At 39.4% G+C, this 26,235-nt stretch overlaps 1 protein-coding gene and 1 long non-coding RNA gene across 17 annotated transcripts in view; one reads left to right on the top strand and one right to left on the bottom strand.

Annotated features, from left to right (window-relative positions):
- Window positions 1–7,538: 7,538 nt before the first annotated feature.
- Window positions 7,539–26,235, bottom strand: part of LOC121908234 (receptor-type tyrosine-protein phosphatase mu-like) — a 170,466-nt gene continuing 151,769 nt past the window's right edge. For 7 of the 16 annotated variants that reach the window (XM_042428094.1, XM_042428098.1, XM_042428097.1 and 4 more), the window contains 7 exons: window positions 24,937–25,086; window positions 24,366–24,539; window positions 22,965–23,096; window positions 20,844–20,969; window positions 18,993–19,156; window positions 18,563–18,698; window positions 16,740–17,678 (listed from right to left, as the gene is read on the bottom strand). In XM_042428094.1, coding sequence (XP_042284028.1) covers window positions 17,625–17,678; window positions 18,563–18,698; window positions 18,993–19,156; window positions 20,844–20,969; window positions 22,965–23,096; window positions 24,366–24,539; window positions 24,937–25,086 — 936 coding nt within the window. In that variant the 3' untranslated portion in view covers window positions 16,740–17,624. Of the gene's footprint in view, window positions 8,639–9,073; window positions 9,588–11,914; window positions 12,021–12,566; window positions 12,699–13,420; window positions 13,676–15,016; window positions 15,109–16,666; window positions 16,715–16,739; window positions 17,679–18,562; window positions 18,699–18,992; window positions 19,157–20,843; window positions 20,970–22,964; window positions 23,097–24,365; window positions 24,540–24,936; window positions 25,087–26,235 lie in introns of those variants that run through there. The other 9 variants (XR_006099195.1, XR_006099196.1, XR_006099194.1 and 6 more) reach the window with 9 other exon arrangements.
- Window positions 19,109–24,464, top strand: LOC121908236. The gene is made up of 3 exons (XR_006099201.1): window positions 19,109–19,187; window positions 23,969–24,051; window positions 24,375–24,464. It is a non-coding gene; the product is annotated as an uncharacterized LOC121908236 (long non-coding RNA).

Genomic DNA, 26,235 nt, shown 5'->3' with positions numbered 1-26,235 from the left:
TGTATTTTGATGAACAATTCAGTTTAATTTACAAGTCTGTAGATGATATCATTCTCTGATATTGCACTGTTGACCTACATTCAGACCTTTTTTTAAACCACAAACCACCAATGAGTAATATAATAAAACAAATAGACCATTAAGACTATGACTGAGACCTCATTTGAACACATTAGCCACAATATGAAGATCTAATGAGTACTGATTACGTGTTATTGTCATATCTGTGAGGTTCAGAGAAGGGTCAGAGATCTCACTGATACACAACCATGTTCTATCAGTGATCTCTTGCATTAAAATGTGACAAAAAAAGAAAGCAAACAGATGGATAAAGACACAAAGTAAAGCAAAGAAGAGAAGACAGAGAGAAGAGCAAAATGTTTACTTTTATAGAATATTATGGAGCTACAATCTATTTTACAGAAAGGAAAGAACATTTAAAAACAAGGAGGAATGTTTTTGGTCTGCAGCAGTGTTAACATTGAAGCACATTTAATACAGTCTAGCAAACGTATTCCAGCAGCTAGAATCATAAAAACAAAAAGCCATTTCACCAACTTTTGATTTGGCCCTTGGGAAAAACTAGACAGCCTTACAGGTTCATGTTTGATAAACAGATCAGAGAGATACTGTGGAGCAATGCAGTATTGGAATTTGTAGATAAAAAGTAAAATTTTATAATCACTTCTGAAACTGGAAGCCAGTGCAGAGATCTAAGGAAAGATGTGATGTGATCAAATTTGCTCTTTTCTTTGTAGGACTCTGGCAGCAGCATTTGGACTTCTATCTGTAACATGAGGTTTTTCTACATCTAACTGTGACAAGAGGCCTCTTACTTCAAACATGTTTTTTTTAGTTATGCTAGCAAAAGCACTTTGATTTCTGACCTGTGTGGTAAACCTTGTTATACAGGTCAAGCCCCCCCAGTCAGTACCGGCTATTATAGTAAACATTTCCAACTGTCAGAAAGCCTCATAACATAACGAGTGTCAACAGCAGAACATGTTGTGTCAAACCACTCAGACTCATACTGTACGCTCTACCATTATCACCTTCTGTTGCTGGGGAGAGCACGAGTGTGAGATAGAAAAACAAAGGGACACACAACAATAAGAGAGGGTGTACATTGGCCTAAGACCAAACTGTCCAGTGAGAGTGCTTACTCGTCACTTTCTTCTGACTGTGAAATGCACTTAGAGCAGTGGTATGTGGCAGGACGATGACTGATCGCCTCTTTTGTTTTAACTACATTATCAATGCAGGCAGAGCAGAGCTTAACAGTTGCTTATGTGGTTTGACTTTATTTTAATGCACATACCTTGATACGTCCTTGATGTTACTTAACCATAAAAAAAAATGCATCTTCTGTATTTAAAGGAATAGTTCATAATTTTGGGAAATAACACTTATTCACTTTCTCACTGAGTTAGATGAGAAGATCAATATAACTCTCATGTCTGTACGGTAAATATGAAGCTAGCAGCCGTTAGCTTCGCTTAGCATAAAAACAGGGGGTACTGTATTTTTTTACAGATTAAACAATACGAAGGTAACAGATTTTCTTACCTTTGGCTAGGCTAGCTGCTCCCCCCCATTTCCAGCCTTTATGCTAAGCTAAGCTAATTGCCTGCTGGCTGTAGCTTCATATTTACCACACAGACATGAGAGTAGTATCGATCTTTGTCTCTCTATAAGAAAGACAATAAAAGTATTTCCAATGAATAAATGAAAAGCAACTCAAAAATGTCTTTTTCCTCTTGTTCCTACAGTTGAATGTTTGAGCTTCACTGTATAGAATAATGTATGTGCAGAGTTTGACACTAGAAGGTCAGCAGATGAATGAGTGAGAGGGAGCAGATGCCAATTTAAGGATTTTAACATGGTAGTTATAGTATTTTTGTGGAAAAACCATATCAGACACACATTATTGTTCCAAGCAGAGTATTTTTACATGTCTGGAGGGGATCTTTAAGAAATATGCTCTGGTTATTTTTCACAGATTAACCATAGTCTCTGCTCAGGTGTGAGCTTAAACTCTTTTTTTATTAGCTTTTAACTTCACAGTTGTGCAGTTTCTTTGCACTCTACAACTCTATGAAAATGGGTTTAAATCTGTCACTGATATATTATTTGTTCTGTCACAATGGCACTGAGAGTATCAGATATGAAATTCGGACGCTCAGCTAGGTAAGGCCATTTATTTCAAAGTGTCATGCACCAAAAGGTGCCCAACCTGCAGGGGCTTATAAGACACTACAAACATAACAAATAAGAGCAATAACTTAATGAGAGCGAAAGAACAAACATAATACACCTCCATACATGTAAATCAATGTCAAACCAAATATGAACACAATCCTGCTCCTTATACATTACAGCTATAAAACATAACTTATCTGAGGCACAGACTGTGTCTTCAACACATCAAACATAAAGTGCTCTCATAGGCTGTTTGTAAGCATTTAACACAAATTGAGCTAGGTGAAACACTTTGTCTGTAAACAGGTACTGAAGTCTACATTCATCAGACAAACAAATCAGGACATTCTGCAGGCATTTTAAGGAAAAACATACCTCTAAGATTGTAATATAATGAACAATAGAACAAAAAGTGCATTTCATTTTTGACATCTTCCAGATCACACAGGTGACTCTCTCTATTCTCCTCTGGAATTGGTTCAGCTAATCCAGAACAGTTTGACACATTTCAGATATAGTGAGTGAACCACAACTAATCTTATAGATGCTCTAGTACAGCATCTTCTTTGACATTAGTCGTGGTTCACATGGTTGAGCTGTGACTAAAATTAAGTCACTGTCATGTCCCTAGATCCATTCACTCAGTCAACAGCAAAGTTTATGAAAGCTGTGACACTCAAATGGTGCACAGTTGTTAGTAAGAGGTGTACTGTGTGCCAAGAAAAGCCTCTTAGAATCATTATATTACACTCACCAGTCTGTACCGCTGACACAAGGCTGGACAGATCCATCAGTTCATGCTGTTAGCAGCAAATTTTGACCCTAACATCAGCAGGATGTGACTTGTATTGCAATTCATCAAACCAGCGAACATTTTCCACTCAATTGTCCAGTCTTAGTGATAAAGTGTGCTTAATGTAGCTTCATATACTTCTCCTTAGCTGAAGGAGAGAAACAGCTCTGTTGCTGTACATTATCCACTGGTGACAGATTTTGCCTAAAGGGCTTAAATGGCTCCTTTCAAAGGAGGAGTTCCTGAAGGTAATTCCCACTGAGGGACAGAGGAATGTTACACCAGATGTTGCCTCCAGACATCTGGAAAGAAATGCCTCAAGACAGAGCGGCCAAGGACCAACCTCTCTCCAAAGCCTGACATGACAAGAATAGATTGCTGACATGTAAATTTGATGGTTGTATGTGTTAGTTTTAGCCCTGCAAGTCATAATAGGCAGGGAAAGCATAGAGCAGCTTTCTCGACTACGGAAAGAACCACCCCCAGGGTCAGCCTGAGAGGGCTTTCTCTTTAGGGGCTGAAAGATGGATACTGTAAGCTAGAAGTAGAAGACAGTTGAGTTGAGCTTTTGCTTACTAGGTAAGGTGTCAAAGCAGGAAACAAGAAACTCTTCAGTTGACAGGGTCCTACAGTTTCTATCTTTATATGGAAACTCAGCAGTGCCAAGGCATTGGAGTTGCCACAGGGAATCATTTCTTTAAATATTTCCCATCCTCTTAACTTTGTTCTGCAGGGAAACAGGCCTCCACTGTTGGATCGCCTCAGTGCTGAGCTTAGGTCTTCCCACTTTGCCTCAGTTAAGTTTGAAGAGTCAGATAGGAGCCTTATAGAGAGGTTTTTGCTATGACACCTCCACCAGTATCAGGCAAATTACTTGAAAAATGTAATCACTTACACATTACTTTACTAATTACTCAACAGCAAAATTAATTAGTTACATTACTTGTTACTTTTCTTACTTACAAGATGCCTTTTAAACAACTTTAAACCCTCTACATCCACATGTTACATCTTCTGTGTTTAACACTTGTAGAGGAAGAAAACGAGATGTTGTGGTTTAACAAGCAGTCAGCCTACAGTTAAGAGGTATTTACTAATCATTAACAGCTAGCTTAATGTTACTTCATTACCTAATGTTAGATGCTTTGATCTCAGACCCTCCAACTCCAAACTAAACAAGGTGATTCCTGAATGTAGCCTCATTAAATGAGTAATGTTAGCAAGCCAGCTAAGAAGACACAGCTTGCAAATATGACGGAGGGAAAGAAACTCACCAACAAAGTGAGTGAGACGTCGTTTAAGGACACAAAGATGCTGCCAGTTAAATAAGACAACTCCCTGCTGCTCAGTTCTGCTGAGTAACATGGAGTCATCTTGCTGCTCTGAAAGGGCAAATATCAGCAGCAGCAGCAGTCAGTCTGGGCAAAGGGCAGAGGAGTCAGTCATGGGTCACCAAGCACAACCTCTCTGTCCTCACACTGAGGTTACCAAATGGTGTGAGTGATGGATGTAGTCCCAGCACTGCCATCATCTCACTACAGGCAAAGCCTGGCAGTCTCCGCACTCTGGCATGTGAAACGCTGGCAGATATAAAGTCGTTCTTGGCACTGTTGTAGTTATCGTGGAGTTTGCCTGGACTTAAACCAGAGCAGTGAAAAGACACTAACATGCTGGTCAGTTCCTCGGATGCATAGAAAAGTCAGCAATGTGATGGTGTTATCACTACCTTTTTATATACAGACGGTGACAAGTTAAAGGAAAAACCTGAATAAATGAGTGGAGAAACATAATGAATGCAGATGTTTCCACGCAGGTGCACCGCATGATACAATTAAACAATTAACATCCAACCTTGCTCTGTGGCATGTATAAAAATGCTGAGCAGGCCCAGTTTTGGCCAAATGAGCACCTATGGAAGATTTTCTACTGACATGTTAGACAGCGCTCTCCATCACCATCATCAAAACACCAAATGAGGGAATATCTTTTGGAAGAATGGTGTTCATCCCTCCAGCAGAGTCCCAGAGACTTGTAGAATCAATGCCGAGGCGCACTGAAGCTGTTCTGGTGGCATGTGGGGGCCCAACACTTTACTTAGACCCTTTATGTTGGTTTTTCCTTTAATTTGTCACCCATCTGTATTTGTTGAGTATATACTTTAAGAGTGATCAGGTAGGAAGAAAAAGGCGGAAAGAGAAACTTGCAACACTTTCTATCTCTTGGTCAAAAGTTATATTATAAACCTTGAAGTGTATTCTAACATCTACCACGACAAAAAATGTGATGAAAATGGAAGACTTGCATGTTGTGTCTTATCTTTCATTTAATGTTACTTTCAATCAACACCGTCTGTTTAAAACATGAATCCATCAGGTCTCAAATTGCAAAAAAAAAATTGTCTTCCCAATTCAACAAATGTGAATACAATTTCATTTGTGGTGCTGAAACCATTAAAAAAAATACATTTTAAATATTCAACAATGTCATCTCAACAGTTTTTTCGCAATTTAAATTTGTAATTGGGGCAAAGTGATCATTTAAATACATTCATTTCATTGTCTACTTCAGTTTAATTCATCAAGTGGGACTTGAACTGAAATGCCTGGCTCTCTAACTTTCAAGCACACATTTGAGTCAGTACATCATTACTACGAATGCACTGCAGGACTGCACACATCTACTCATTCTAATACAAAGCGAGTCAGCTGCAGAGTCCACTCCAGGTTACATGTCTCCCTAACATCCACCATCTCTATGTACCTCCTAATTAGCACCCGATGAGCACACTGCTCTAGATCTCAATAAAGATACACTACCTTGATATCTACCTTCCCCGCATTTGGCTCCCTTTGTCTGCTCACCATGTTGTGAGCACTGAACACAGGCAAGCTCGGCTCAATACAGTGCGTTGGAAGATAAAGGAACTGACTCCCTGCCATGCCAAATCTATCCAGAACGCTATTACGGTGCCATGGCAACAGATGAAGACATGCAGGCCTCTCTGGATGGGGGCACCCCTGGTTCACTCGTCTTCTCTGCTAGACTGACTGGCAGGAAAGCTCCACGGGGCTGCTATGGCAACAGACTGATCATAAGCAGAGAGGGGCTGTTGGCTGCCACGGCAACATGGGGGCCAAGTCGTCAGTTTCCCCTCGAGTTGCAGGAAATTAGATTGACTTTGATGAGGACTTGACCCTGGGTGGGATCCCAATATCGGTTTGCATCTCGCGGATTTTTGACATGATGGAGATTGATGTTCCGACATCAGTGTGTATGTGTGTGTGTGTGTGTGTGTGTGTGTGAGAGAGAGATACATTTGTGCTCATTCGACAAACAGGAAAAACAGGGAGAGAGCAATGCAATATGCCAGTCACACACCAAACTAGGCTATCCACTTGTGGGTTGACACTAAGCTTGCAACTTCTAAAATATGTAGTCTGAAACTACTGAAATATGTATGCCATGTCTGTGCCCAGGAACACTGTTTCTCTTGCCTCCTCACATCCAGCTTCTAACCAAGAGCATTCGAGCACCAGCAGACTCAGAGGGCTGACAATGCAATCACATCAAGCTGTCAAGGGGGATAGGAACAATGTCAGGAGAGCAGAGACATCTTACTCTCCCCTCCATCTGCATGAAAAAGGAGGAAATATGAAATATGGATTTGCCTCAGATGTGAGAGCTCGACAGGGGCGCTTTTTGTATGTTGAGCTGGTCCATTGATTGATCTCTCGCTCTCCCTTGGCAAACGCTCGATGGCAGGGCTGCAAGCGAAAGCAAATACGCTGAATTATTGGAAGTCAGCTCAAAGCAGCTGCTGCATCATTCTCAAGGACGACGTAGGAATGATTACAGGATTTTAAATGTTAAAAATCACAGGCAAAACTTGACATATTTAGAGGTTTGACCGAACTCACGTCAGCGGCTATTTAAAGGTGATGAATCGACAACCGCATGAAACCCACTCTGTTGTAGTCTTTTAAAACAATATGCAGAATGCAGAATGGAAAGCCACACGAGGGCAAGTAGAAGATGACACACAGATTTACTTACAGTCCAGTCTGTGCAATTGTTTGTGATTGAATAGTGAGGGAGGGGGGGAGAGAGGATGGTAAAGAGATGAAGGCAGGGAGAGAGAAAGAGAATAATCCAGTCCCTGGAGATGGAAACAGACTGTTGTGCTCCAGTTGCTTCAGCTACCCTTTGACCTGTTAGTGGATCTGTGTTGTACGTGTGTGTGCACGTGTGTGAGAGTCTGATGTGATGTATGTAGAGTACCGGATAGTTGTTCGCTTGGAATTCAGCGAGCATCTCGATTACAGGAAAATGCACCACTTAATCTTTCATCGGCAATTGCAGAGTGATTAATTATTCATCGGTTTATTCATTACATTGTTACATCAGCACCGAGGAGACTGAGTGTGAGAAAATATTATGTTCATGAATTTAATATGCGTATTCAGGATGAAGAAAAAGACAAATATAATCATACATTATATACCAATGCTGTCTGTCTTGTCTATTTATGTGACTATGACACAAGAAGTGCTGAATCATTGCCATTTTAATACATACCTTTGCTGTATGAATACAAACTTGACATATCTGCCCATATCATCATCAAGTCCTATTACACATTCAATAACTCATAAGTTTCATGAAATCTTCAGTTTTGCAGGGAAATATGTTCATGACTTGAATGTGAGCTTTCAAGCAGTGATTAAAGGTAGATTGAGTCTTAACAGTCTTCACTACCTGCTGTTGCCTTTAACTGGCATTGTGTGTGTGTTTCCTGCTCTACACTGCCATCTCCTGGACATATAATGCCATGAAAGCCGTGCTCAAGGCTAATGCCTCTGCAGCAACCTTACTGCTCTCAGTTGCAGCTCATAAAAAATTAATTCCCTAATGTAATGACTGCCATTTTGGAAACTTGATTCTGGTAAAATGATGTTTGGGATGTAGGTTAAACTCACTGTCAAATTGTCATTGAAGCTGTGGAATGAAGTTTTGAACTTCAATTAACTTTTTTAAAATTCTTTTTTTGGCCTATATATTTATTTATATGATGTGTATAAACCTGAGCAAATAATAAGTATTGAATGATTTGTTTTAATTCCTATATTTAGATATATGACAGTCTTTTCTTTATATATCACTGTTTATATAGTTATACATATTTTCTATATCAATTATTTGAGCTCAAATGAATGACAGGTATAGACTCTGACAAGTATTTGTAATTTTTTTCCCATTAATTTTAATTTCATTTTCTTTTCACTGTGAGTGCTACAAATGACTGTGTGGCTGTGTGTGTGTGCGTGTGTGTTTGTGTGTCCATATGTTGTCCCTGTGCTCCTGGACATCTGGTATGGACTCTCCCAGCAGTAGGAGCACCTCCCAGCTTCCTCCATCTCCCTCCCTTCCTCACTCCGACTCATCCTCCCCTGGCCTCCGTGTGTGAGCAGAGGAATAATTCACCACCAGTCTTGCAGTGAAATATGAAACCATCCCTGGTGCCACAGCGCCTGTAGCTCTGACCAGCTGGAACATTGTGCAAAAGGGAAAAGATGGTAACCTTCATCTTCCATGAAGATGTTCCAAAGATTCCTTCCTTCCAGAGAGACTTTAAGGTACTGCAACAGTCTGCAGAGACAGAGCGGAGAATTAAGAGCCAATAAAAACCAAACATCACATGTTTTAGGAATGTTAGCTGTTTCTCCCATTGAATCTACTGTATATAACGCAGAGAAACCTGGAAATTGTGCTGGATTTTTAACATAGTGTGTTGCTAATTAGCTGTCCAAGTACAAGGCTGTATATCTTGGACTAATAACAACCAAACTGCCAAGAGATGCATAGTGTTTGCATAATATATGCTTAATTAGAACACTGTATTTCATTATTTTTTAAAGTGTGGCTTTACATCAAACTGACAAACATCATTTCACTGACCTCTTGTGGTTGAAAGTCAGTTGTCATGTGGTTTAAAAAAAGGCAAAATTAAGAGTTTTTATTATTGCATTGTAATTTTAGAATTTGCTTTGCATTGAGTACCAAACAACACAGGTAACTCCTTACTTTTTTAAAAGTCCAACAGTGCTGCAGGCAGTCTCCAAGTGTTTTGGGTTAGGCTTATAAGCATGAGGGTGACTAGAAGTTTGCTGGTATTAATCCTTGGTCTACGGCTGTGAAAGTTAATGATTCTTTCATCAAGCGTGCGACTGAACTGCTCTTAATGAAGCTGGTTGAACCCATCTGCTCTGGAGTATCTGCTCAGTGGGAAACTACACAAATCTTTGTTAACACTGGGCAGCTCCCACATGTGAATGTGCACAGCAGAAAGAGCAGGAATTGTTCTATTGTTGTCAGTGTTTCAAACATCACAGCAGGTAGCCCCGAGTTCGATCCATAGCCGAGCAGGATGTGTGTGTCTGTTCCTTCCTCATTTACCTCCATTGATGTGCCCTTGAGCAAGACATAACCCCCAAGCTGCTCCAGTGGAGCTGCTCATTGGCCAAAAGATCAGATTTCAGTAAGACTGGGGAGCTTTCCAGCTGTGAATCAGTGTGTCAGAGTGAGAAGAAGAGGGTTGCTGAGAAAAAAAACATTGATTATCAATAAACTGAGCCTAGATAAGTAAAGTTTTATATGACTTTATAATATGAGAAGGTGAGTCGACGATGTCAGATAATATGAAGGCTCAACTTTTAGTGAGGTATCAGTTGTTTGTCTAGATACTGTAATGTTCTCCCAAACACATGAGACGGCTCACCATCAGGAAATCATCATGTTATGCTGTTATGTTCTCAGGTTGGAGTTTTAACAGTTTGATGTCATGGACTGTCAAAGACACATGGCACTTAAGTTCTGCATGAATTGTGATATTACCACAATAACACAATTTTTCATAATGCAGTCAGCTGATTGTTCATATTGTTATATTAGTTTATATAATGTCCCACTGGACCTAAACACATAATGTGTGACAATTATATGTGCTGGTGTACAAGATGTACAGATTCTTCAATTAAAAAGTAATGCAATGAATAGATACAGAATTGTTCATTCTGTCTCACACAACCACGACTGAAATAATATTTTAGAGCTGTAATTTAGCCAGTATTTATTTGACATGCGTATAGGGAATAACCTTTCTTTATTGGCAAGTGGATAAATAAAGACAGAGGGGCCTATTATTAGAAACTGCAATATGAAGACATTATTAGAGATTTCTTTTTCATTATTTTTGGAGCAGAAAATACTGCAGGTTTTAATGCTGGCATGATCATATCTGCTGTCCCTTGGGGATTCTTATATAACTGAGTTTAATCTTGACTTTCTGACCTCTCCAACAGTGCAGGGAAAAGTAGCTATGATCCAAAAATACATTTACTACAGTACTACTGTTGAATGGTTTGGAGATGGTCAAATGTAACAGTGGAACAAAGCCTATTAATGTTAAATGTTATGCGTCACAGTGAATTGCTTCCCTATAAACACATAATGCATTAGATATTCTAGGAAAAGATGCAGGAACTTTACTCAGGGACACCACCAGGGGGAGAAAAACCTAAACAAATGAGAAAGCCCAGATTTAGACAGAGGTTTTGGTATGTGATATATAGTATATGTAGTATACAGTATAAAGTATGTGATATATACCATTTTTCATATGATACTGTTTGCACTCTACCATTTTGTGCTTTTACTTGATAATTATCCAAGACTTACCTCATTATTATTCATAATTTGTTTTAATTTTTTCCACCTTTGAGCAGTTCCTTCATGTCTTTTGTGCAATGCATTGTGGGACAATAGTGTTTCTAGTGTTTCTATCATATATTAACATTTTTACAACCATGGAAATAATCAAACAAATTTAGTGTGAATAATGACATTTTTAAGAATATCATTTATCCATACTAATAACTTTACTCAAAATCTGCTTTATACACTACGTAGTCTGCAACTAGGGGACAGTGTGTGTCTGAGCTGTTGTTGAACTGGGGGACCAAAGGTGTAAATGACATACACATTCTCCTGAGACCACACCAAATATCACCCATTATGTATTTTACTAATCCACCACAAACCAAACAGTTTGACCTCGTCTTCATTCAACAGTTAACTTGCTGAGATAATTTGCTAATCAACCATCTATGTTTCATTTAAGTTGTGTGCTGCAAGTCCTTGACAAGCTTTTTAGAGGTCAATCTTTGTTTTAACCTGGAAAACAAGCTCTGGTTTACTTCTGCTAATAAGTCAGTATAAAGACTAAAAGCTTGGAGTCACCCTGGTTTGTTCAGCACATCATTGAAAAGTTATGTAAAGCTGAAACTTGAAAAAGAGTATGCTGAACGTCTTAAATAAAGGAGCTAAATATTTCTTCAAGGTTGTAATGTTTATGGATTTTGAAATACACCAAACCAAATTACAATACAATGCATCCCAATACACACCGAATCTCGACTATTCCTTTTTTTAATATTTATACAGTTGTATGCAAAAGTTTGGGCACCACTTGACAAATAAGATATTTTAGGGATTTTTTAAAAGGTTCTATATTTTAGAATTGTGAAGCATTTTACATGTAGTAATTGTTTTTTATTGCCAATGAGTGAATGGGTTGTTACCTGATTTTCTCTTTTATCTGTAACAGCCTGTGGACTGATATCTATGTGAAGGATGTGGGCCGGTTTTTCCCCAAAAATCCGAAGGATGTGACAATTTTGCGCACACCCGAGTGCCTTGACTCTCCCCCACTAACATCAACAAACGACCGGCACCCACCACAATAGAAACTGTGCTAACTTGTCTGACTAGTGAGTGAAAGATGCTTTGCTGAAACACGGTGCACAAGACAACGTTAGAGATCATTTATGTTATTATGAGAAGTGTAAATGAGGAAAGAGACATCACCTGCAATAGTGTCGCGTTGCTACTTGCTCTTGTTGATGGGCGAACACGCACACGATTGCGAGCAACAGGATGCTGACTGCAGTTCACTTAATGGCCACCGGTGTCACTAATGAGAAAAAATTCTTACATGTAGATCCTTTAATTGAAAAGATGTAAAAACATTCTCTCTATGATATGGAAAAAAAACAATATTTTCAGCAAACATTAATGTGTAGTTACTTTTCATGTCACAAATTGAGCAAAAATAAACAGTCCCGCCCTGAACACATCCATATGTCAATATTGGATCTAAGTCATAGCGCCACCTACTGGCAACAGGAACTTACATGTTTTACACTTTGACGCTCTGTGGGTAGCATGGTCATGGGATCCACCTCAAATTTACACAGAATAGCCGCAAGACCTTGGAGATCGTATGTTATGAAGTTGGTGACTTTTCGTCCAAATGTGTTGCCGTGACGACGACGCCAATTTCCATGTCTCACCATGACATTTCAAAGCCTTATAACTTCACTCCACATGGTCTGATCTTTTCCAAATTTCATATGCTTGTCAAGAGTCCCGGTCTGAACACATTTTCAGGCCCATATTTAGTGACAGTCATAGCGCGGGCTCTCGGGGCACCCGTTGAGGGCTCCGCCCCCGAAATGCGGCCAAAAATGGCTACACAGCGCCACCTACAAAGCTCCAGTGGAGCTGCTCATTGGCTAAAAGATCAGATTTCGGTAAGACTGGGGAGCTTCCAGCTGTGAATCAGTGTGCCAGAGTGAGAAGAAGAGGGTTGCTGGGAAAAAACCCCCATTGATTATCAAGAAACTGAGCCTAGATAAGTAAAGTTTTATATGACTTTATAATATGAGAAGGTGAGTCGACAATGTCAGATAATATGAAGGCTCAACTTTTAGTGAGGTACCAGTTGTTTGTCTAGATACTGTAATGTTCTCCCAAACACATAAGACGGCTCACCATCAGGAAATCATCATGTTATGCTGTTATGTTCTCAGGTTGGAGTTTTAACAGTTTGATGTCATGGACTGTCAAAGACACATGGCACTTAAGTTCTGCATGAATTGTGATATTACCACAACAACACAATTTTTCATACTGCAGTCAGCTGATTGTTTATATTGTTATATTAGTTTATATAATGTCCCATTGGACCTAAACACATAATGTGTGACAATTATATGTGCTGGTGTACAAGATGTACAAATTCTTCAATTAAAAAGTAATGCAATGAATAGATACAGAATTGTTCATTCTGTCTCACACAACCACGACTGAAATAATATTTTAGAGCTGTAATTTAGCCAGTATTTATTTGACATGCATTTAGGGAATAACCTTTCTTTATTGGCAAGTGGATAAATAAAGACAGAGGGGCCTATTATTAGAAACTGCAATATGAAGACATTATTAGAGATTTCTTTTTCATTATTTTTGGAGCAGATAATACTGCAGGTTTTAATGCTGACATGATCATATCTGTCCCTTGGGGATTCTTATATAACTGAATTTAATCTTGACTTTCTGACCTCTCCAACAGTGCAGGGAAAAGTAGCTATGATCCAAAAATACATTTACTACAGTACTACTATTGAATGGTTTGGAGATGGTCACATGTAACAGTGGAACAAAGCCTATTAATGTTAAATGTTATGCGTCACAGTGAATTGCTTCCCTATAAACACATAATGCATTAGATATTCTAGGAAAAGATGCAGGAACTTTACTCAGGGACACCACCAGGGGGAGAAAAACCTAAACAAATGAGAAAGCCCTGATTTATACAGAGGTTTTGGTATGTGATATATAGTATATGTAGTATACAGTATAAAATATGTGATATATACCATTTTTCATATGATACTGTTTGCACTCTACCATTTTGTGCTTTTACTTGATAATTATCCAAGACTTACCTCACTATTATTCATAATTTGTTTTAATTTTTTCCTCCTTTGAGCAGTTCCTTCATGTCTTTTGTGCAATGCATTGTGGGACAATAGTGTTTCTAGTGTTTCTATCATATATTAACATTTTAACAACCATGGAAATAATCAAACAAATTTAGTGTGAATAATGACATTTTTAAGAATATCATTTATCCATACTAACAACTTTACTCAAAATCTGCTTTATACACTACGTAGTCTGCAACTAGGGGACAGTGTGTGTCTGAGCTGTTGTTGAACTGGGGGACCAAAGGTGTAAATGACATACACATTCTCCTGAGACCACACCAAATATTTTACTAATCCACCACAAACCAAACAGTTTGACCTCCTCTTCATTCAACAGTTAACTTGCTGAGATAATTTGCTAATCAACCATCTGCGTTTCATTTAAGTTGTGTGCTGCAAGTAGTTGACAAGCTTTTTAGAGGTCAATCTTTGTTTTAACCTGGAAAACAAGCTCTGGTTTACTTCTGCTAATAAGTCAGTATAAAGACTAAAAGCATGGAGTCACCCTGGTTTGTTCAGCGCATCATTGAAAAGTTATGTAAAGCTGAAACTTGAAAAAGAGTATGCTGAATGTCTTAAATAAAGGAGCTAAATATTTCTTCAAGGTTGTAATGTTTATGGATTTTGAAATACACCACACCAAATTACAATACAATGCATCCCAAAACACACCAAATCTCAAATATTCCTTTTATATATATATATATATATACAGTTGTATGCAAAAGTTTGGGCACCACTTGACAAATAAGATATTTTAGGGATTTTTTTAAAGGTTCTATATTTTAGAATTGTGAAGCATTTTACATGTAGTAATTGTTTTTTATTGCCAATGAGTGAATGAGTTGTTACCTGATTTTCTCTTTTATCTGTAACAGCCTGTGGACTGATATCTATGTGAAGGATGTGGACCGGTTTTTCCCCAAAAATCCAAAGGATGTGACATTTTTGCTCACACCCGAGTGCCTTGACTCTCCCCCACTAACATCAACAAACGACCGGCACCCACCACAACAAAAACTGTGCTTACTTGTCTGACTAGTGAGTGAAAGATGCTTTGCTGAAACACGGTGCACAAGACAACGTTTGAGATCATTTATGTTATTATGAGAAGTGTAAATGAGGAAAGAGACATCACCTGCAATAGTGTCGCACTGCTACTTGCTCTTGTTGATGGGCGAACACGCACACAATTGCTGACTGCAGATCACTTAATGGCCACCGGTGTCACTAATGAGAGAGAATTTCTGATTCTTACATATAAAACCTTTAATTGAAAAGATGTAAACACATTCTCTCTAGGATATGGAAAAAAACAATATTTTCAGCAAATATTAATGTGCAGTTACTTTTTATGTCACAAATTGAGCAAAAATAAAAAAATAAAAACATGGTTGTGGCATGTGTAAAAGTTCAGACACCCTAAGAGCTTTGCTTGTCAGGCCTGAGGCATGTCAACAGTTGTTATTTGGAAATGTAAGCTTGTGCCAGTTTCAAAGCTTTACAAATACTCAGACTCTTCAAACCTTGTGTGAACAGTCAGCAACCATGGATTCCTTTAAGCAGCTGTGTAATTCTTATTGATACCCACAATGCAGGGGAAGGCTACAAGAAGATAGCAAAGCGTTGTCAGCTTGCAGTTTCCACAGTGCAAAATGTAATTAAGAGACGGTAACTGTGGGGAACTGTGGAGGTCAAGATGAGATCTGGAAGACCAAGAAAACCCATGGAGAGAACTGTTCGTATGCTGGTCAGAAAGACAAATAAAAATCCCCATTTGACTGCAAAAAACCTGCAGGAAGATTTAACAGACTCGGCAGCGATGCTTGCACAAACAAGACCTTCATGGAAGAGTCAGTAGAAGAAAACCTTACCTGTGTCCTGATCATAAAATCCACCGGCAGAAGTTTGCAATTGAACATCTACAGAAGCCTGATACATTTTGGAATCAATTGCTGCGGACTGATGAAGTTAAAACTCTTTGGCCACAATCAGTAAAGGTATGTTTGGAGAGAAAAAGGAGCAGCATTTCATGAAAAGAACACCTTGCCAACTGGTAAGCATGGGGGTGGATCTATCATGCTTTGGTGTTGTGTTGCAGCCAGAGGCACAGGAAACATTGCAAGGGTGGAGGGAAGAAAGGATTCCACTAAATACCAGCAAACATCACACTGTCTGTAAAAAAGCTGTAGCTGAAAAGAGGAAGGCTTCTACAACAGGATAATGATCCTAAACATACCTCGAAATCCAGCCTGGAATACCTCAAGAGACGCAAAATGAAGGTTTTATAACAGCCCTCACAGTCCCCTGACTTAAGCCTAACTGAATCTGTAGGTAGATCTCACATTTACAACTTTCAAAACTGCCACTGTATTCATCAGTGGTCTTCAGTTATACTGTATGTTAGAATAATAAAGATGGTATACAAATTATTTTACAAATAGATTTAGTTAGTTTTAAAGAATATTTGTTGAATGAATTTGAAATCAAAGTTCTCCCAGTCTGAACAGTCACAATATCGGACCATGATTTCACAACATCTCTAGTTTAATTAAAGTAAACTCTCATGGTGGCTTTGCAGTTCAAATACTGCAAATCTCTCCTACTGCAAGTTTTAGCGAGACCAATGAGTGATGCGTTGTGATAATGTGACTGGCATAATGCCAAAATATGTTATTTATTATCATTATTTAACAGGTTGAAACATAAACAGAACCAAATTCTAACAATGCTTTCATTCAACATCTTAGATCATATACTGTACGGTAAGGGAGTGACTGTGTTATACCTCATCTCTCCAGCAGATGTCCCCCTAATGTCGTCTTTCCCAGCTCCACTCAAAAAGAAAGAGATACATAATACAATATTGTAGATACATTTATATAATATCTTTTTTCTTTACAATGGAACTGATCTGTCATACAGGATGACCAAAAGAAAGCACACAATACAGTCAATAAACCAAACCTATACATAACATATGATTGTCACTTACTGCGAGTCACAAAAAAAGTACATACTGTGAATAAATAATCTACAGAAATCTGTACAATATGCACAACAAGAATTCAATGGAAGTGCAAATAAAGCTTTGGATCCCTGTACAGGAAATAAGGTAAGCAGATGTAGACTGTGCCAGCTGCCCCCAGCATACAGTATGAAGCAATAATCATCTAGAAGTCATAGATTTACAGGACATTTAGTAACATTTAGCTTTGAGCGCCTGCATTTAGTGACTTTTAATCATGAGCTGAGCAAAAAACAGAAATCGGAGAGAATAAAATGAACACATTACATTATGTACAGTGTATCGTATTCCACGGAAAACTGGACGGTATTTAATGCTTGTCGTCCAATGAGGATCAAGGCAACAACCACGGGACTACAGGCGGCTGAGAGAGAGATAGAGACGGAGGGAAAGAGGGATCCAGAGAGGAGGCAACTCACTGCAGAGGAAAGAAAAAAAAGCTCTTTGTGCTCCTGCTGGCTTCCTTAGCCGGTACTGACAGAAACAGGCTGTGATATTGAACACTGTACAACTCTGCCTACCTTTCCCATTTAGACCAACTGAAGACCAGAAGAAAAAGAAGAAGAGAGCTGGTCAAAGGAGCTGCATGTATGGTTGTGTGTGTACCTTGTTCCTGTCGGGTCGGTGACACACACACTTAGCACAATGCACACATGTGAGCTGTAGTCTTCTGTAATGTCCCAAACTTTAAGTCTCTGGTGGGTACAGTAGCTCCGAGTTACCCAGAGTTCAAGTACTCCAGCGCCACTTCGTAACAAAACTTGTACTGGTCCTAGGAGACAAGGTGAAACAGACAACACATTAGAGAGACGTACATATTGGATTAACCTGGTCGGGACCCTAATGAGCAGCTGGGCCCCTATTAACCTATTAATTGCATACAGTATTCCTATGCTGGAATATCATACAGCCCCAGGGGGTAATGTGACCCAACACAAATATGAACCATGAAAACATAAAGGAAACTGAAATCATAAAGGTGACAAAAGACCCTTTTTAAATACAGGACCCTATTGAAGCAAGACCCACCTTCAGTAGTGCACATTTCCATATTACCAAAGTTAGCACAAAACATTTATCAGACAGTGAAAGCTTTGATAATCCAGGCTTGGAGATACATAGACTAATAAGAAATCATAAAGAATCAACTGACTTTGGCTGATTATTAGCATAACAGGATTTTTGAAGACTTTCAGATACCTTTTATAAAAGTATTTTACAATAGAGAGTAAAAAGGAAATGTAGGGGGGATGGCATTCAACACAGACTTAAATTACATGGTCAACATTTTAAACCCACAGACCACCAGGATGCCCCACAGATAACTTTTTTATGATAATTTCGGTTGAATTTCTTCAAGAGGTGGAACAAAAATGATTTCTTTATCAATATTAAATTAAATATTATGAAGGGAATCAAATGCTGAAGTTAGATAGGATACCATATTGATAAAACATAAGATTTTAATAAGTAAAATAGTCAAATACTATTGCTAATGTTTCTTTGAACTGATGTAAACTGATCACCAGATGGTTTGGGCAACAACATCATGATTAGGTAACTTACTGACCATAAGAAAGTAGAATTAAGTGACGTTTAAATATCATTTGGTAAAAGTGTTTGATAAAAGTGTTCAGCTGCTTCAGGGCTCCTCACCAGTAAGTCCACCATATTGGGTTTATTGTTCCTCAGTGTTTTGACAGCATGGAAAACATCCACAGATCGCTGGTGTTGAAGCATCTCACACACAATGCTAATGGCACAGAATGTCCCACTGCGACCGCCTCCATTCCTATAGATGTCACACAGCAGCCAAGTGTTAGAACATGAAATATAACATATATATATATGTATATATATATATATAATATAATATATATGTATAATTTAAGCATGTTAAATAAAATTTAGTTTTGATAGAGAAACTTTAGGGTTCATAATGAAGCTCCCAGTGGGCTTAGTAGTTTCAGTTTAGTTTTTTTTTTTTTTTGATGCAGTAAAGCTCTTCAGTCAGTAGATGGAGATGTTTCATCTTTAATGCTAGCACTGAATCAACTTCTCTGCACTGAGTGTTGAGGAAACTTACAGACAGTGGACCACAGTGCGTCCCTCGCCCCCGTCGTACTCCTCCTGCCACTTGTCCACCTGTCGAATCAGTTTGAGGAAGGAGCGTTTGGACATGGGCGTGTCTCTGTACATGGGCCAGCCCAGGAACTGGAACTGCTGCACCATCCGGTAGCCGTCCTGTGGCTGGAGGGGAAGGACACACCAGTTATCCCAGGTTAACAGGCGGGGGGGGGGAGTTAATCGCTGCTGTGCAAAGATGCAATCAGACTGTAAAGATGCAGGGCTAAGCTAAGCCTCAATGGCAGCAAGTAGGACAAGAGATGGATAAGGGCAAGAGGAGTCATTGGCGAGATGAGTGTGCTGATAGACGGGTTGATAGATGAGCACAGTTACTGCTGGAGACAGATAGTTAAGCAATCTAAGATACAGACACTCTAAATCACACTCAGACATATTGATCAATAACACTTGTCAGTGATCATGTGTGATTAGATTGTATTCCACTTGGTGCCTCTGTCGGCCAGAGGCTGTTATAACACGTTAATATGAGGCGCGATTATTGACAACCCCGGGCAGACAGTTGGGGTAAGAAGCTTACGCAGGTGACTGCAGGTGACGCCGGCGTCTGTACAGAGATGTGTGGTAGCTCAAAGTTTAAAAGGGTCAGTTCACTCAAATTAGAGACCGTACGAAAATGATCAGTGTGGGGGAAAAGGGTATGAAAAGGGGGGGAGGGTGGTGTATGTTTGAAAATTTGCCCAAAGGAGAGTTTTCTCATCCCAGAATTTTATCTTCATGCATTCTCAGGAGAAAATATTGTGATGCTCAAATCCATCAGCAACAAGCTCTTATAGGCCTAACTGTTTAGCAGCTCTTGCTATGCTATGCCACAAATATATTATTTTGAGATATAGGAGGGAAGGTATTGCATTTTTTTTCTATGTCAGGTGTAGCTTCCAAAGAAAATATTAATAACACTGTGGAGGGCCTTACCCCAATACCCCAATAATTTTTGTATAGTCCTTTACCATATTGTCTAACCTACGTGTGATGGTATCCACTTATGCAGATTTAGTGTTAATTGAGATATTATTCTGTAAGATTTCTTCCTCCTCTCCAACACAATTCAGGTGAAAGAATTCTGTTTGTGTTGCTCACAGCAATGAAAATAAAAATTTAGGTGGAATTTTTTTCTGACTCTTTTCTAATTTTTGTTTTTTTTTCCTTGTGAAATACTGGATACTTTGATCACCTTTTGGCCCCCAAAAGTCATTAAAATAAAGACTTAATCTGAGAGGGAAAAATTACTCCTTTGGTTGAACTGCTCCATCAGAACAGAATGGACATACCTGTTGTTTGGGGTCACAAGTAGTCACTGCTTAATTTTAGGGGGTATAGATCCCCAAACCTACACAATTCAAAATCAAACCTATTTACACAGCTAGATATGACTTATTGTAAATGAGAAAATGTGTTTCCTTGTAATTTGGGTGAACTGACCCTTTAAGACAGACACATGTTCTACCAAAAAAGTGTTGATTGAAGGAACAGTCAGATACTTCAACTTGGTTTCTACCTTTTTTATCTATGTGTGAACATTTCTCAAGCTGCCTGAAAGACATGTGACTCAGGAAATCACACCTTGGTCCAATCACTGGTGCTGTGCAGTTAAAGAATGACTCTGCCTCTGCACAGCTTGACAGAACAGGCCAGAGAAGGAGTGGGACGTGTGAGGTGTGCAGTCACAGAATGAACACTGCACTGCAGAAAAACTACATGTGAACTTACTCACATAAATGTATTTTTTGTTCTTTTGCCCCTAAAAAAAAAAAAGATTTTCTGTTTGTATGACCCTCCTGTGTCACCGTACCCGCGCTGCATTGTAGATCCGAAATATTCTGCTGATGATGTCCTCCTCTAAGTCCGCGGAGACGAACTCCACTTGGATAGGTCCGTGGCGGTGGACTCCGTTTTCTGGCCAGTACTGTGGGCACAACTAAAAAAAAATATGCACGGACACACACACATACATTCACACACAGAGAAATGCAGGTACACAAACACACACACACACACACACACAGGCATAAAAAAAGAAAAACACACAAAGAAAACAAAGAAAAAGAAGAAGATTCATTAGTTTTGGAATAAAAACCCTGCTTACTGAAGCCAGTGAAAAGGTTTTTAACTTCTTACACATACTGTAGAGTACTGTTAAGAGAGGTTTATGTAGGATTAAACAGTTTGAGAACATGAATGATAAGGAACGAAAGGCAGAGACATAGAAGGTGAATAAATTCTAAGTGCTTTCTTTAGAAAAAAATGTGAATTGCCCCTTCAGTGGAGAACATTCACACAAAAGCGAGAATACATTTTTGACAGAAAGAACACTAAACACAGATGTAAGATGTAAGAGAGCCTTCTCATCATCGACTGACCCGTAGTTCAGCAAATCAAAAAGAAATTCCTCAGAAACTTCGGCTAATTGCTCTTAGCTCTTCAGAAAAAACACACACACAGACTTATTTTTCAGGCTCTTATTTTTTAGGCTTCCTCTTTGTGAGGAAAAATGTAATCACAAGATGAGTTGATTCAAAGACTGGTTGATGGATACATAATTAATTGACAACTATTTTTTACTACTGATTAATCATTTGATTCAATTATCAAGCGAAAATGCTCCCAAAAGAGCTGTTTTGAGATTTTCAAATGTACTGTAAATTGAATACTTTTGGATTTTAAAGTGTTGGGCAGTTATTTGAAGATGTGACCTTGGGATTTCGGTAACTTGTGATGGGAATTTTTCACTCTATTTTGTGACATTTTACAGATTAAACAATTAGTCAGTTAACTGAAAATGTATATATAGATTCATTTAAATAAAAATATAGCAATAGTTGTAGGTATTAATAAGCAGTCATTGATAAACAGTGTTACTGACTCCTTTGAAATAGTGTTCAAAAGTACAGAGGGAGAAATAAACCCCTGGGACAGCCTCGTAAGAACCTCAAAATCTCCCCTATTTCTGCTCCTCAGGAGAGAAAGCTTAGTTAAGAACATGCACCTGCAGAGCACACCACCGTCCTCGCAGCGGTAAATCAGACTAGTGGAAGCGCACAAACACACAGATGGACAGATTCTACACAGGCAGACATGCCTCCATGCAGAGACACACAGACATGAACAAACGAGAAAAAAAGAAGACTACCTGAGAAGAATGTAAATACACAAACGGGCCTGAGTATGCACACTCACGCACTGCATACACAGATGGACTCACTTTCTTTCTCTTACACACAAAAGAGCACAAACACATATACAGTCTGTGTGGCAGGAAAACCACCATGTTCTAGCTTCCTTTGAGAGCCTGTCAAAACTTGACAAATTTAACAGATGCAAAAATAAAGATGCTGATGGAGAAACATGGTGAACCTCCATCTCCCTCGCTTCCATCCACACATCCCCTTCCTCCCTTCCCACCTGTGCTGCCTCCTTGGCTGGCTGACTGGCTGGCTACAGTGAGAATATTGAATGAAAGGCCTTTTCTATCCAGCCAGTCAGCCAGTCAGTCAGTCACCTAGGGAAAGGGGATTTGGATGGGGAGAGCAGCCTGGCTTCAGGCTTTGATCCCCGGGTGTTATGACAGAGCCTCGGGCTGAGAAATCTGGAGAGTCTCTTCCACAGGCCTGTCTCTCCATCTACCTGCGCTTTCATGCCAAGTCCTCTTCCACTCTGCAGCATCTGCCTCATTTCAAACATATTCCGTGTACGCATATATATGTGTTTGCCAGCACAGATACATCCCTGGGTTCATATTGGAAGAAAACAAGAAAAAAACAATCTTTTTCTAAATCCAGTTCCCACCGATGAAAGGTGCTGCTTCATCTGTCATCTATTTGTGAGTGCACTTCTTGCGATATCCTTTGTGTATTATATTGTGTGCTGTTTGTACAGTATGTGTGTTTGTGCACACGTATCAGGTCGGGTTTACCTGGGCTGGGTCTACGTCGTTGAGCATTACTATGGACGTGCAGTGGTAGTCCAGCACCAATCTCCAGAAGTCCTTCACTGTGTTTGGCAGTGGGTGCTGGGTCACTATGAATGCAGAAGGCTGCTTGTAACTCTGAAGGAGAAAGAGGAGAATAGAAGGAGAAGAAGCAAGAGAACAAGATGAAAATCCGCCGCTGAATATAACTCGTTCTTATTGTATAGCACAGAATAATGAATAATAAGTAAAGGATAAACCTATGACCATTTTAAAAATGACCTCCATCCTTTAACCTGCTTTTCACTGAGTGTTGTTTTTCTAATGGAGATTCCATGTCTAGGGAGATTATATTAGGACACTGCACTTTTAATGTGGTTTCTGGCTCCCAAAGGTAGCCAGTGGACACTGAGGCAACGCTGCACCTGAAAGGTCACCTGTGCAATCCGGGCAAGAGCCAAAAAGTCCATCACAAGACATGTGCATTATTGTCAAGCTGTTCTTTGTTAGGTCCACCCTGAATAAATTTAACACTTTTGCATTGTGTTTTGGTGCCTTTTGGTTATTGCAGATCGACAGACAGATATCTGATTGACCACAGATAATATGATGTCACCTTAAGACAGCTGTATTTACGTATTTTGGGGTCCAAGTCCAATCAAGTCAGAACAAATCCAACTCAACACTTACGTAAGTCCTTAAGAGCTGGTCAACGTCAAGTCACAAGTTTGCAAAAGCAGATTTGTTCAAGTCAAAGTCAAGATGCAAGCCTTTCAGCTTACCATTCACTTACAAGCCATTTGAACATTTCGCTTTCATGTGTTTGTAATATAGCTGAGACCAAGTGGAGTATTTAAGGTGTGTGGCTATTCAAGGTCTGCCTATTTTTTTGAATTGGTTTATCTGATTTTATGAGGTAAAAACCTGAGACTCAATGTTCCTTGCTTTCAGTTAATGTATTAAGTCAAGTCAATTATCTGACCAGCTGTTTTTTTTACGTCCCGCTCTAGTCAAAGTATCAACTCTACAGCACTGCATTAAGATATTTCCAGCTGAGCAACCATGGATTTTGAGTGCAGTGATCTATTTTCAGGTATTTAAAAATTCAAAGTTAACATTAGCAATGTTATTTTTAACTTTCAGAGCACATGGTGCAGACCAGCGTCAAAATACCTGCTTTAACATTATTAACAAGAAAAGCAACATGTTGGAGTGTTTCATTTCACAGGGAAAGGAGCAGTTGTCTCCTGCCTTGTGACTCAGTGTTACTTTACCACTTTAAAATTACAGTAATGCATTTAGCAAGAATTCCAATAATGCTGGAATGCTCCTTTAAGCCACTCTGTATTGGAAACCCAGGAAATGCGCCTACAAGTTTAAATGTTCTTGTCTGTGTTTGACTCTTACATCCATGAGGGCAGCGTTGATGTAATTGGAGCTCTCCCCGTCGATGGTGATCAGGAAGGGGAGGCAACGGTCTGGAGGCAGGACGTCCATGCAGCGATTTTTCTCGTGGTTCCTGGGCAGCAGGGCGATGCTGCAGTCCTCCACCCGCAGCGTGGGAGTCACCATATTCAAAGTCTGTAAGGTTGAAGCAGAATTGCACACTTTAATACTGATGCAGGAAGGTAGGCACTAGAGTGTGCTAATTATCTCCCAATATGGTAATTAACAATGCAATTCTCTAATCAGCTACATTAGCGATAGCTCTGACTCCCCTGTTGCGACTGTGATGAAACTTAGGGGGACAATACGTCTCATATAACACTGATTGGTCCGAGGAGGGGTGCTGCTGTTATAGATTAATGCAAGGTGATACATTTGCTACTGATTGGCCCAGGAGGGGGAATGTGCCATTCATCAAGATACAACATGTTTACTGTTGTTTTGAACTTGCCCTGCACTTGAGTAAATGCTTTATTAATGATTTACATACACTGTTTTTTTTATTTGTTTTATTATATTAAAAACTCCTTACTCTGAACTCCTCCTTAATGGGGCTGGAGTTGGTCTGCGGGTCCAGGCGGTTCATATCATAGTAGACAGAGCGGAGCTGACTGGCAGGAATGGTGGTGTCGCCACACAGACATGCCTCCAAAATGGCATCATGGATGAAGACATACTGCTCCTGCAAAAAACAGCATCCTCATTGCGGATCTATCAAACTCCTAAGACTCATGACAACAGACAACATTTGCAGAAAACAGCCATGAGACAGATTTTTTTTTTTAAATTTTACCAGCAGCAGCAGAAATGCATGAGCCAGTGTTCTCTGAGTTTTTGCTAGAAGAATTCAATGACCTTTTCACGACCTTACCATGATTATTCTCTACCCCTCAGGCTGTTTCTATGACTAATATTTGTCATTGTCTATGTTTAAAGGTTACATTACATATTTTTGCATTTTTTGGTAAATAGCTGATTTTATTCCCAGAATAAACTCTGAATTCAATGACATTTTAAACAACCTTAAAAATGTTTAGAGGCCTGGAAGAAGGTATTTTCTTCAATGCTTTGACCTTTTCACATTGTCCATGATCCTATCAACCTGGGTGGCCTGAGTAAGGTGTAGATTTCATCATCATTATTGGCATGATTACGGCATGGTATAAGGTTGAGGTCAACAAAAACAACCGCCCTTGTCCTTAATGTCATGCAGAGAGAACCAGGAAATCGCCACACGTTTCCTCCTCCTCATGTCAGTCAGTCAAGCAGTCGACATGGTGACACAGCTTGAGGCTTGATGTAAATCTATTCTGAAGTGACATTTTCAGCTGACACTTCCTTGTCACTTCGGACCAAAATCCGCACACATGCACAGGGGTCACTGATTTACAGATTTACAGAGAAACATGTGTTGCCATTTGTTAAGTCTTGTGCAGAATGTGAACTGTTGACCTGAGAGTTTGACTAGCTCAGGCTGGATTGGAGGGTTGTTGGCAATTCGGCACTCAAACCAAAATCCACAAATTGATAGATCTTATCTGAGTTCATAAAGTATAAACAACGACAAAGCTTTTCACTTCCACAGACAGATTAAACCACGTTGCAGAGTTAGTGTCTGGCTGGGGGCTAAGGAGCTGTGCCAATGAACATGAACACCTGCGAGGGAAAACATACACATACACACACTCTGAAGGTCACTGAACTTGAGGAGAGTGACGCGGGGTGAACAACATTTGGTCTCCAGTTACTCAAATCCCAATTCGAACGTCAACGATGAAACATTTGCCCATTAAGTCCAATGATGCCTGTGATTTAAAGGGAATTACGGTGA

Source organism: Thunnus maccoyii, chromosome 12, assembly GCF_910596095.1.
Source record: "Thunnus maccoyii chromosome 12, fThuMac1.1, whole genome shotgun sequence".
Taxonomy (NCBI): Eukaryota; Metazoa; Chordata; class Actinopteri; order Scombriformes; family Scombridae; genus Thunnus; species Thunnus maccoyii.
The sequence above is the reverse complement of the archived record's forward strand: the minus strand, read 5'-3'. Positions and strand labels throughout refer to the sequence as shown.